Below are 13,171 nucleotides of genomic sequence, written 5' to 3'. Positions count from 1 at the left end.
AGAAATAACCCTTCCTCAAAGATCAATTGCTAACATATTTACATACAATACACAAAAGAACTGCCGAAGTAATTTAAGAAAACTTTTTTTTTCAAATTGCCCCCACAAATATCTACTGGACACATGCTACATCGCACTCACTATGCTTTATGACAGTGTTATTCTATAAGGATTCCTGAGGTGGCCTCCACGGATCCTTCTCCTGGTGTTCACACCCTGTTGTGATTCCCCTCCCCTTGTGTGAAGGCAGAAGCTTGACTTGTTCCCAACAAACAGAATATGGCAAAGGTGATGGGATGTATGTAATTATGTGTATGTGATTGCATGGTTATGTACATAAGATTATAGTCCCGTCTCGCTGGGGTCTCTCTCCCTTGCTAGCTCCAAGGAAGCAGGCAGTCATGGTGGGATAATGAAGGCGGCTTCTTGAGGCAAAGGGGGGCTCCCAGCCAACAGCCTGTTAGGGTCTCCAGCCAGAACTCAGCAAGAAAAAGAATCCCTCGGTTCTACCACCACAAAGAATTGGATTCTGCCAACAGCCTGAGTGCACTTGGAAGCAGGTCCTTCTCCCACTGACCCTCAGATGAGGCAGCTCTGGCTTCCCGCCCGGTTGCCTTGTGAGACCTCCCCTGAGCAGAAGACACTGTTTAGCGGAGCCTAGACCCCTTATTCACAAAAACTGGGAGATGACAAATGTGTGTTGCTTCAAGCCACTAACATTGTGGTAATATTGTTACAAAGTAGTAAATAACTAGGTCCTCACTCTTTCTTTGTCTTTCTTGACCTTGAAGTCTTGGAAGCATACAGGCCAGCTATTTTGTACAAAGTGCCTCAAACTGGGTGTGTTTGTTTGGAAATCCCGCAATCCGATCCTCAGGATTAGATTTAGATTCAGGAATAACATAGAAGTGATGTTGTGTCCCTCTCAGAATATCCTATTTAGAGGTTTATATGCTTGGTTTGTCCCACTATAAGTGATATTAAATTGATCACTTGGTTAGAAAGGTATCCATAAGTTCTCTCCATTGTAAAGATACTATTTCCCCATGATGACTAATAAAAAACTTATGAGGAGATACTCCATTCATCATCAAACTCTCACTGATTAGTTTTAGTAACCATTCATGATCCTCTTACTACATAATTCCTTTTGTATTCATTAGTTAGCATTCTACTGTAAGGAACATTCTCTTCTTTCCTATTTACTTACTTATCTAGTGATTGATTTATACCAGAGTGAAATTACAGTTTCTTATTTTAGTCAGCTGTTAAAATCTGTTACTATTACTGTATCCCAATTTTGATATTTAAGTTGCTCTAGATTTGTCCATTGGAAGCTCCCTGCAGATATATCCTCTGTCCTTCTGACATATTGCCATCTTTTCAAGCCTTTCTAATTTTCTAGCAAAACAAGATTTTCCAGGCTTATCTAATACTTTCTGTGTCCTAGACCTGGAATTTTTTCTCCACAGACTTCTGATTCCTTTTAAAGTGAAGAATGGTTTTTAGACACCAAAATCTGGGTACTAACTGTACTCATTGCTACTGGAATGTCATAGCTTCTAGTACTTCTCAGTGACAGGGCTGAAGTAGATACAGAGATATATCCAACAAAATATGTGTAAGACAAATATACTAAAAACTACATTACTGGGAGAAATTTTAAAAGACTAGAATAGATGGATAAATCCACTATGTTCATGGATTATAAGACTCATCATTATTAAGTTGTCAATTATGAAAATGTCTTAGCATCTTACAAAGCTGCAAGTCTATATATTGGCTGGGATTGTGGTCACATCTGGGGCTCGAATGGGGAAATATCGACTTCTGCACTCACACAGGTTGTTAGCAGAATTTGGTTCCTTGTATTTGTAAGACTGAGGGATCCATTCTCTTGCTGACAGGAACTCCTTGTAGGCTGTCAGCTGGAGGGTACCCACAGCACTTAGAAACTGCCTGCATTTCTTCATCATGTGGGATTTCTCCCCGTGATACAACTCACACCCACACACAAACCCACATATTTAATTTTTAACCTCCAATTCCATTTCAACACCACAATGTACCTTCTAGTCTTCCCCCTTCAATAGTGAGGAAACTGGATCCCATTATAAGTGCAAATATATTAATTTTCTCAAGCCTGGAATACACTGGAAGGTTGCAAAGGGGACAGAATATACTGTATGGGATTTGAATGAAAAAAAAAGCAGGTCAGTCACTGATATGAGGAATTCTTAATCGCAGGACACAAACTGAGGGTTGCTGGAGTGGGGGGTGGGGTGGGAGGGATGGGGTGACTGGGTAATAGACACTGGGGAGGGTATGTGCTCTGGTAAGCGCTGTGAATTGTGCAAGACTGTTGAATCTCAGATCTGTACCTCTGAAACAAATAATGCAATATATGTTAAGAAAAAAAAAAAAAGGAAGAAGAAGAAGGTAGCAGGAGGGGAAGAATGAAGGGGGGGAAATCGGAGGGGTAGACGAACCAGACGATGGACTCTGAAAAACAAACTGAGGGTTCTAGAGGGGAGAGGGGTGGGAGGATGGGTTAGCCTGGTGATGGGTATTGAGGAGGGCACATTCTGCATGGAGCACTGGGTGTTATGCAACAAACGATGAATCATGGAACACTACGTCTAAAACTAATGATGTAATGTATGGGGATTAACATAAGAATAAAAAAATTAAAAAAAAAAAAAGCAGGTCAGGAAAGATTTCATGACTCCTGTAATTTACATTCCTTTTTTTGAGAATTTGATCATCATTGATTTATTTTTTTCTAGTTGTATGATCAAAACCTCAACAGTAGAGGTAGGTAGAAGTCAAATCATGCGGAACTTTGTAAGCCACATTAGAGAGTTTGGGTTTTATTCTACTACGATGGGAATTGGAGGCCTTTCTGTTAGGCCTCCATTGTGCATTTGTTTGTTGTAAATAGCATTAACAGCATTTTTAAAGTTATTTCCTGATAATGTTTATTATTTACTCAATCTTCAACTCATTCTAAAACAAGATTGGGGATGCTTAGGGCAATCCATACCAGTAAGTTAAAACATTAAAAAATCTATCAGATAGGGATAAAAAATAAAATGGAGCTGGGAAACAAGAGGTCAGGGTGAGGTCACCTTTAAGAACTTTAAAGTTACAGAGATTTGTTACAAATTGTATCTGAGATCTCTGGAGACTAGAACAGTTTGAAATAACTCATCCCCCAAACCACTGTGATATGCTCACTTCAAGTAACCAGCCTTCACAAGAACCCCCAATCTGCCATGTATACCACACAGAATTCAGACTCGCTAATGGCAGAATCCACGGATTGTTTTTCTTGCAGTAACTTTTCAGAAAACTCTCTGGTTTCTGATAATTTAACCCTTTCAGGTTAAGAGAAAAATGGACAGTTAGATAGTGCTTGTTTATTTAATCAAGGCAGCCAGCTGAAGCAAACAATTCAAGCCAAAAATTCACTTCATTTTTTGTAGGAAAGTATAGTTTTAAATTATAACTGACCCTCTGTTAGGAGAAAGGCATGGATTTCCACAGGGAAAAACTGAGCACTGAGGACAAAGTCTCGAGTTCACGAGCACTGTAATCACACATCAGGATCACAGAACTCGCATTTTAAAATCTGATATAATTTATTGCACATTATTTCACATTCTACTGCTTTGCTTACTTTTTGTTGGTTTGTGGTTACTTGCATACATCAGTGAAGTTTCAGAAAAACTATAATTATAGAAGGACAATTATTTAATGCAGGAAGGATAAACCATTGCATTGGCGGGTTGGAAGACATTTTTTAAAGTTCTTATATTATCAATTTAATTATGCATTTCTATGTAGTAATACTCATTCTATGAGTAATGTCTAACATTCTTGCCAAGAATAGTTTGAAAGGACTTTGTTAAAAGTATGTCAGCTAAATCACTATGGGTATATCACTGCTAATGGTGTCGTTCACACGTTGTGAAACATACAACTCCGTATTTCATTCTGCCCCCAAATTAGGTCATTGCAAAATACCGTTATTAAAACTGCAAATTGCGGGACAAGGAGATGGAGATGAGAACAAAGCAAAAGGAAGACACCCATTCCTTTTTGGAAAGCATGATTGGGATAGGACAAAATAGAGTAGGAAAGCTGAGCCCTTTGAAACGGATACTTTTTTGTGGGGTGTGTGTTAATTCCATTTAAATATAAATGACTAATAAAACTTGGGCTAACCAGTCTGCTCTGTACTATCCGCGGGTAGCGTCTATGCTCTCTAACCTAATTGTACAGAGGTTCCCTTGTCTTCTGACTTCATACACAAACCATGATGATTATTTCAGTTTTACCTTTTCCTTTTCCCAGAAAATCTTGTTGCAGTCATAAAAAGGGAATGTTTGATGCAAAGACGCCAAATTTATAATTATTTGTGGTTATTAACAACATAGTAATTACGGAAATGCCTTTGTTGGAAGTTACCCACCAGGAGCCGCAAATCCGTGGCACACACCCCCGGGCTGCCTGGGCTCGGAGGAAGGTCGATCCCTGCGCCTTCCAGACCCCAGCCCTGGGGAGGAAAGCGAGGCCGGTCGGTCACTGTTCACTCAGACCTGAGAAAAGTCGCCAGGGTAGCCGCACCTCTTACTTTTGGTGGAAGGTTCCCCTGACTCCAGCTTTCAGGACTTGGGATGGGCGCACACATCGCGACTCTCCCTTTCGTACTGCGGGGCACTCTGCGAACACACCCCCAGTCACCTCTGCGCGCTCCCCGGAACCCGCTCAGCCCACAGCGCACCCCAGCGGCCGAGCGGCCTCCTTCCAGCGGCGGCCACGTAGCTGCCGGCGAGCTCGCCAGTTGCCTCCGCCGCCGCCTTGGAATCTGGGGCCCCGACGGCCGGCGAGACCCCGCCTCCGCCCGACCCCGGGGAGGCCGCGCGGCTGCTGCGCCTGCCCCAGCCGCCGCACCTGGGAGCGGTGATCACCAGGAGAGGTGGGGCGTGGCAAGAGGCTGGCCGGGCGCCGGAGCAGCTTCGCCAAAAGCCAGCCGGACCGGCGCAAGGCGGAGGGGGAGGGTCTCGGGGCAGAGGCCGGCTCCTCCGAGGGAGAGACCCCAGCTGGGGTGGAAAAGGGCACAAAGCAGCTGCACAGACGCTGGGCGCGGATCATGGAGCGGGCCAGCCCCGGCTCCGGGGAGTCGAAGCTGCAGCGGGACCAGGATTCCGTGGAAGCGTGGCTGGATGATCACTGGGACTTTACCTTCTCTTACTTTGTTAGGAAAGCCACCAGGTAAGAAGAGGGCCCCTGGAAGACCCACCCGGGGCGCTGAGAGTGACCTGGGGGCTCATCTCTCTCCCTTACTGAACTTTCCTCTTCCTTTACCATTAAACGACCTCGGTTCCCAGGCCCTTTGCTTTTGAAGTAGGTCTTTGGTCCTGCTAGGGTGTAGACACCTCGACTTTATGGCTAGTACAGTCGAAAAGCCCAAGCGTGGGATTCGATCCAACTTGCTCAAAAAGTTCAATGCAAAAATGTACATGCGGACCCCCCCCCCCCACACACACACACAGCCCGGCTGCCCCGGTATTCCCTGAGAGCAAGATTATTTACATACATCCGCGCTCACGGGCCTTCCCCCAGCCCTTCTTTAGCCTCCCAGTCCCCCTAAATCTCCTCAGCGAAACCAAAACAGTTTTGAGCCCCTTCCCTGCGGCTCCGGAAGCACCATTTCCAACTCGGTCCCAGCAGCTCCGCTCCTCCCCCGTCCCCCCTCGCCCTGGCCCTTGGCGGGGCGGGGAAGTCGGGGTAGGGGCGAGACCACGAGGAGCCCAAAGGCAGCAACATGCCGGAATCTTCCCGGAGTAAGCGCTGTCGCCTTTTGCCCCTTTCCAGTCCCTTGCTTGGCCCGGCGCTTCCTTTCACTCTCTCTTGCTCCCAAGGCGGCGCCGCTGGAAGGGCTCCGCAGAGGGGTTCGCGGCGCGCACACAAAGGGCGCTGGGGAGGCGCGGCGGGAGCCGACAGCGGGGCGCTGACGGGTCCCGCGCAGCCCCAGCCGACCCCAGAGGCCAGCTCTTCCCGGTCGAGAGCCAAGCGCCGGGGCGGCCGCTGCCGAGGGCGGGGCGGAGGGTGCCTGTCCTTTGGGAGGTGGCTGCCCGGGGGGCAGTTGGGGCGCGCGTGGGAAACGCTCCCGGAGAGTTGGGGAGGAATTGAGGTGGAAGCCGAGGAAGGAGGGGCCGGAGCGGAGAGTGGAGGCGGGCGGATGCCCTGAAGCCTGAGGAGTTGGTGGGAAGCCGCTGGCGCGGGCAAAGGCTTCTGCACGCGGACTCCGACTGCCTCCAGGACGCGCCTCTTTGGAGAAGAGTCCCGAACCCGCCGCCGCCGCCGCCGCCGCCTCCAGGCAGCGGCCGTCGGGCAGCTGGCGCGGGCTGCCTTGGCCGCCAGGAAAGCGCTCTCAAGGCGGTGATGGTGGAGCGGCCGGCCGAGGCCCGGCGCTGGGCTCCCCCCCGCCGGCGTTCGGCCTCCGCTCTGCCGGGCGCTCCCCGCCAGGGGGCGGCGCAGCGCGGAGCGAGCGGGCTGCGGCGGGCGGCGGCCCGGTGGCGGGGTCGGTAAGGGAGCAGGCGTCGAGTCACCGCCTCCCCTGGGCACGTCGTCGCCCCCCGGCGCCTCCCGGAGTCCAGAGTCTGCGGAGGCCGCGTGGTCTGCACGTGGACCTTCCTATGTTTGCTGTGTTGCCCTTTGGAGACAAAACAAGGTAGTCCCTTCAGCCTCCCCCCACTTGCCACTTTACCTTGGGGGCGCCCAGCGGGGGGCGGGGGGGCAGAGGGATGCTTCATTGAAAATGGACTGTCTGATATTTTTGTCTTCCTTTATGCTCTTACGGTGTATTCCTTTGGGATTTTAGAAGGGGCTCTTTTTAAGGCAGTTTCTCCTAAACGAGTTTGTGTCGATTTCATCCCTTTCGGGGGTTTTGGACCGAGGCGATAGCTTAGGGCAAATCTTATCTCTTCTGTTTAATTACTCCGCCCTCCTTTTAAAGTCCTCTTTCCCCGCTTTGGCTGTCTTCCTTCAAAATCTGAATCTGGAGCAACCAGAGGATAAACCCTGAAAAGAAAAGTGGTTTCTTTTCAAAGGACAGTTTCCTGCGAGTTCGGGGTGAGGCACGAAGGCCATCTAGATCTGGAACTATTGATTGTTGTGGGCCCCCAGTTTTCAAAGGTCACCTGCTACTCCGAGGCCATCTGTCCCTAGTTTCCTTTCACCCTTGCGCACTTGCACTTTTCTGCCCCCATTGAATGGGGAGCGGGCAGGAGAGCTGGGCTGATTTTTTTCAGTGTGTCAGGCTGTTCTTTGGAGATGTTCTGTAGGCAGATTATTAGTAGTTGAAAGAAAAAAGTGATTTGTCTTACAAGTCAACATCAGTGTCCTCTTCTTTTTTTCCTTCTCTCCCTTTAAAGACAGAAACTTAGGATAGTTTGGTGATCTTTTTAAGTAGTCATACATAAGAACACTTCACTCAGAGCCTGCCAAATCTTTGAAAGTAACATTTTATTGGAAGTTAAATGGAAGGGGTTACATTTAATTTTCTTTTCACATTACTTTTTCTCCCAAGTAGCACAGGATTACAGTCCTCATTTCTCAAAGTTACACTTTTCTGTGTAAAATTCAGATCATCTGAAACTCTGTATAAAGACTTTTTTAGTTACGGTTTTTATATTATAGTTGATGTTGACAATAGGCTGACCACTTTCTATGACATGTATGTGTATATATATTCTTATATATTTCTAAGAGTTTATGTTGAGTAAAACGTGGAAAACGAAAGTGTAAAATATTTAAGAGTAGTACAGGCCCTCCTTAAGTATAAAGTGCTGAAAGTTGTCAGTTTAAAGAATACGACCTAAGAGCTTGTGTGTAGTCAGAGGTTCCTGTTTGGGCTTATATTTGGTGGCATTAACTAGAGATTTAAGATTGAGAGATTAGACAGTAGTTGATTATAAAAATTCCAAACTTCTAAACCCAGTGTGATTCATATGGTTGTGGTAAAAACTTATTGCAGACATTTTAACTTTATAGCTAGGATTTTTTTTTTTCTTTTAACTAGAAGCTGTTACTCTGCTTTTATCCTTTTTGTTACACTCTGTAAGTGTAAAATGAGTACTGTGTGTGATTCAGGACCCCATGAGACAGTTCTGTAGAAACATTTAACATGTTTTTAAATTTAAAATAAATTTGGATTCACTTAGATTGGCCATCTGTGCCGGTAAACAGGCATGTTGATGGAACTACTTCCATGCATGACATTCATGCATGCTTTTTTATCCTATTCCCAAACTGAATGATCTGTACTCAGTAGTAGTCACTGAACAGAATGAAGGTTTCTGGCATCCCTAAATTCTCATTTAAATACCCGTGAATTTTGGTTGACCTTGAAAGCAGTTCGGCTGCTATATTACATTGTTTCCTATAACTATCTTCAAATACAGAGCTAAGCACCTAGTTCAAAGCTACAAGCTTGGAGCATAGATGCTTTTTAGTAATCACAGCCTGTTGATGTGAATTTGAGTGTCAGTTGAACAATTCATAACATAATCTATTGGCATAAAAATTAACTGGAGACTAGTAAACTACAACATACGGAAACTCCCACCCTCACCATTCTAGACAACTTTGCAGTTCTACCCGCCTGAGATACTACTGTGTTAATTAAGGGCTCCAATCTTCATGCTTTTGCAAATGAAGGCTTCCGGGTGCTAATGCCACTTTAACAGCTGTTGTTATTCTTGACAGCATATTAAAATAATGTTACCTTTCATTAGTTACTAATCATTTCTGCCATTGTGGGTTATGTTTCAGATCATTTAGTATTGTAGGGGTAACGTGATTGACTTCTTATTGCTTTGTTTTGTACTAGGCAAAAGCTTGAGAATATTTGACATATAATGGAAATAGGAGTTACTAACGAGGACCAGTTTTTATGACCGCTTGGATCAAAGTCCAGAAACCGAAGTTTTACACTTCCATGTAACTTTCTATGAGAGACTTTTTACTTGACACTGCAAAACTGTGCTGAATTAGTTGACATTCTGGGTCCTGTGTTTGAGACTTTTTTCTTTTCTCTTTTCTTTCTTTCATATTTTTTTCTTATCTCTAAAAGCTGTAACATTTTTATTGGCAAGATATTTGTATTAAAATCAGATGATGGATATAAAATAAATATTGCCATCCACTTTTTAAAAACACTGTTTCTGTAATTACATAGGAATATAGTTTTCAATTTTCAAACAAATGATTTGTTAAGCATATTTTATTAAGCTGTCAGTAGTGTTGAAGATAATAAAACCCTGTGGTTATTGACTCAGTGTGACTTTAATATTATTTATAATATTTTTTATGATGGTAATTCTGATGCAGGAATGACCTTTTCTTTTTGTATTGTTTATAAACAGGGTTCATATGGTCAGCTTTAAGCTGCTTTTTTAGTGCCCTGAAAGTACTCATGTGTATCAGATTCTTTCCTCCTAAAAGAAGCTGTAGGAGCCCTTATAATGATGTTTCCCATTGCCCTTCTATCGCTAGTGTTCTCAGGGTTTCAAATTCAGATCCATTTTAGAGTCTGCAATGCAAGGTCATGATTCCTAACAATGTGGTAGAATTAATGCAGTGGCAATTATTCATAGTTGCAGATCTCAAAATAAATCTATTTGCTTAGCTAACAAAAACTTAAGTAGGCATATAGTACAATTCAGTAGCTTTTTTCCAGATCTGTGAAAATGGCTGATATTTTCATAAGATCATGTTTTCAACACCTCAAGGTGTACAATTTTTAGCATTTTGAATATGGTGTGCAACAAAATTTTCTTTTAAAGTAATTCCACCTAAATATTTAAATATTTAAAATATCTGAAACTGACCCTCCCCCCTCTCATGTGCTCTCTCTCATTCTCTCTCTCTCAAATAAATAAATTCTTTTTTTTTTTTTTTTTAAGATTTTTATCCATTTATTTGACAGAGAGAGACAATGAGAGAGGAAACACAAGCAGGGGGAGTGGGACAGGGAGAAGCAGGCCCCCCGCGGAGCAGGGAGCCCGATGCGGGGCTCGATCCCAAGACCCTGGGACCACGACCTGAGCCGAAGGCAGACGCCCAACGACTGAGCCACCCAGGCGCCCCAATAAATAAAATCTTTAAAAAAACAAAAAAAACACACCAGGTTTTGGCGTCTTCTTCCCTCAGGCCGGTCTAGTAGACCACAACTACACACGCCCAGCCGGGACCCTGCGGAGCTTGACCACCCAGAACTGGGCGACCACGCCTACCCCCTGCGCCTGCGGACAGGCCAGCTCCGAAAAGCGCCCAGAGGACCTGCAGGCCCCGCCCCACGGGGCGGGGCCTAGGGGCTCATCGCGCCTGCGCCGAGGCCCGAGGGCGTGCTGCGCCGTTACTTTTGAAACGAGTGGCGGGGAACTGCTGTGGGCGTCTCTGCTGTCGCTCTCTGCCGGGGGGAAGCGCACTCCTTCGTCTGTAGGACTGGCCATGGCGCTGCAGCTCTCCCGGGAGCAAGGCATCACCCTGCGCGGGAGCGCCGAAATCGTGGCCGAGTTCTTCTGTAAGTCGTCCTCGCGCAGGCCGGAGGGCGGGGTGAACTGAGGCCAGGCCGCCCGGTAGGCCCGGGGCTCAGCCGCGGAGGCGGGGGAAGCGGGAGGGGGTGGAGGGGAGGCCGCGAGGCCGCGAATTAAGCTCTCTCTGCCCCAGCCTCCTGCCCGGCGGGAGAATCTAGGAAGAAGCGGATGCAGACGCCGCCTCCGGGCTCCTTGCTAATGGTGGAGCTTGAGGCCTAGGTGCTGCTGAGGCCTGCGGCGCGATGTAGCCCCTCCACCTGCAGCGTTGCTTTCAACTACAGAGCCAGGCACTTTCCGCCCGCCCCCAGCCTCCGCGACTTCAGACGGAGTAGGACCGGGGTGGGGGCCACGTATATTTTTAACAACCCCTCGGCCCCTCTTTGATTCTGGTATTGGCGGTGATGGACTAGAGTTAGGAAACGCCATTCCGGACCAGGACAGTTGGGCCTTCTGATAGGATCTGGCAGGACTTGTGAGGAGAAAAGGAGGAAAAAGAGGGAAAGGTTTGCTGAGAGCATTGCAGAGAACAGTTAATCAGTTGCTAACTGAGATGCAAAAGCCTATTTTGACAGCCTCTAACCACATAATCTGAATTGGGACTTGGATTACAGTGAGTTGTAGTACTACTTTGACAGTAGATTAATGCAGTTTGGCGTTTTTCTCTTTTTTTGCCACAGAAATGCAGGTATCGTGTTCTCTCTTAATTAGAAGCAAGGTTTTAAGAATGTTTAATGCCACTTTTTACCTACTCTGCTTTCAGCAAAACACCCACAAACACGTTAAGGCATTTATGGTTTTATGCCATTAATGAAACGTAGCCACATCTAAATATGTTTTATTTTCCAGAGTTACAAAGTGATAATGACTTTTCTTTAACATTCCTTTTGTTTCCAGCATTTGGCATCAACAGCATTTTATATCAGCGCGGCATATATCCATCTGAAACCTTTACTAGAGTGCAGAAATATGGACTCACCTTGCTTGTAACAACTGATCCTGAACTCATAAAATACCTAAATGATGTGGTGGAACAGCTGAAAGGTATTTAATTGTTGCAAACCATTTTGAGTTTTGCAGGCCTTGTAGAACCCATATTTTCTGGCATCTTGGTGGTCATTTTTCAGCTCTGTACAAAAAGGTATAAAACACTACAACCTCAAATATAGTGATTCTTAATTGGAAGGAAGCAAATAATATATAAATTGAAAGAAAGTCCACCCTTCCCATACTGCAGTTTGAGTGGGTTGAATATTTTGATATTAGGAATCTGATATGGCTTCACAAAACTGTCTCCATCAACTTCCTTAGAAATGATTTTTGCAGTTCATGTAGCCAGATGGAACAAGTTGGAATTTTCTGTCCTTATGATGGTGTTCACTATTGGAGAAAAATCCACTGTATATTTTTAACATACATTTTCTGTAACTGCCTAGAGTTTAAAGCCATCATTACTTAAAGGAAAATAAAATTGGATCCAACCTGGAAACTAAACTTAAAGAAAAGAACTACTAAGTAGTAGAGCACCCAGTAGAGTTTTATTTTTTATATATTTCCATTTGTCTTTTTTAAAATCCTGCCTTTAATCAGTAAGCCTTTTCTATCTGAGCACTCACTGTTTTTCTTTAGCTCAAGAAATTACTATATTGAATCAATACTTGTTCTCCATCTATTCCTTTTTCCCCTCATATTTTTCTCTACTTAGGATTCCCACTTCTAATTTTTCTGTTGTAGGATGTTTCTCCCTAGCTCCCCATTTGATCTTCCAAAACTAGTTCCAAAAAACACTAGTCATCTTTTTTTCTTAATTCATGAGTCATATATATTTCTTTGTATCAAGTAGCTTTATTTTTAAAATTAGATTAATTGTTTTTTTTTTTTTTATTCAGGGCTAAAAAGTAAGATTATTAGTAAGCAACTAATAATCTATGTCATCTTAATTTGATGGAGAAGCAAGCCCCACCTAAGCTACTGGTTTTTGGGTTGTCTCCTTTAAGACTACACTGAGGATATTTCTTCACCTCGGATGTATGCAGACCTTCCTATTTAATTTCTCCCTTTTATTTTAGTTAAAATGGAGGAATTGCTCTTCTTAGAGGCAAATTGTTCAATCTGAATCCCCATTCCTCTAGCCTTAAGGATTTTATCCTAGTTCTTCTCTGGTATTTTTGATTTCTTTGTTTTGATCTCTCTTCAGTTTTAAAAGAAAAAAATTTCCACCCACCCCAAATCCTTAAGTTACTACCCAATTTCTTCCTTTTCAGAGCTAAATTGAGAAAAATCGATATATGTCAAGAAAAAGTTGATACATACGACAGCCCGTGTCTAGCAAGTGGCTATTTTTGTACTGCCTGCAAACTAAGAATGTTTTCAGATTTTTTTTTTTCTTTTAAGATTTTATTTATTTGAGAGAGAGAATGAGATAGAGCATGAGAGGGGGGAGGGTCAGAGGGAGAAGCAGACTCCCTGCTGAGCAGGGAGCCCGATGCGGGACTCGATCCCGGGACTCCAGGATCATGACCTGAGCCGAAGGCAGTCGCTTAACCAACTGAGCCACCCAGGTGCCC

General features: G+C 44.8%; 1 protein-coding gene across 9 annotated transcripts in view; it reads left to right on the top strand.

Moving 5' to 3' along the window:
- Positions 1 to 4,816: 4,816 nt before the first annotated feature.
- Positions 4,817 to 13,171, top strand: part of LOC135363249 (mitotic spindle assembly checkpoint protein MAD2A-like) — a 30,484-nt gene continuing 22,129 nt past the window's right edge. For 3 of the 9 annotated variants that reach the window (XR_010408901.1, XR_010408902.1, XR_010408900.1), the window contains exons 1-3: positions 4,823 to 5,277; positions 10,222 to 10,594; positions 11,502 to 11,648. Coding sequence is in view for 6 of the 9 variants with exons in the window: in XM_064583882.1 (XP_064439952.1) it covers positions 10,522 to 10,594; positions 11,502 to 11,648 (220 nt within the window). In the remaining 3 variants the exon portion in view is untranslated. Of the gene's footprint in view, positions 5,278 to 6,603; positions 6,740 to 10,221; positions 10,595 to 11,501; positions 11,649 to 13,171 lie in introns of those variants that run through there. The other 6 variants (XM_064583882.1, XM_064583884.1, XM_064583879.1 and 3 more) reach the window with 6 other exon arrangements.

Source organism: Mirounga angustirostris, unplaced genomic scaffold, assembly GCF_029215605.1.
Source record: "Mirounga angustirostris isolate CCGP_5_RB_7025 unplaced genomic scaffold, mMirAng1.0.hap1 SCAF_80, whole genome shotgun sequence".
In the NCBI taxonomy this organism is placed as follows: Eukaryota; Metazoa; Chordata; class Mammalia; order Carnivora; family Phocidae; genus Mirounga; species Mirounga angustirostris.
This window is presented reverse-complemented; position numbering and strand designations above follow the sequence as displayed.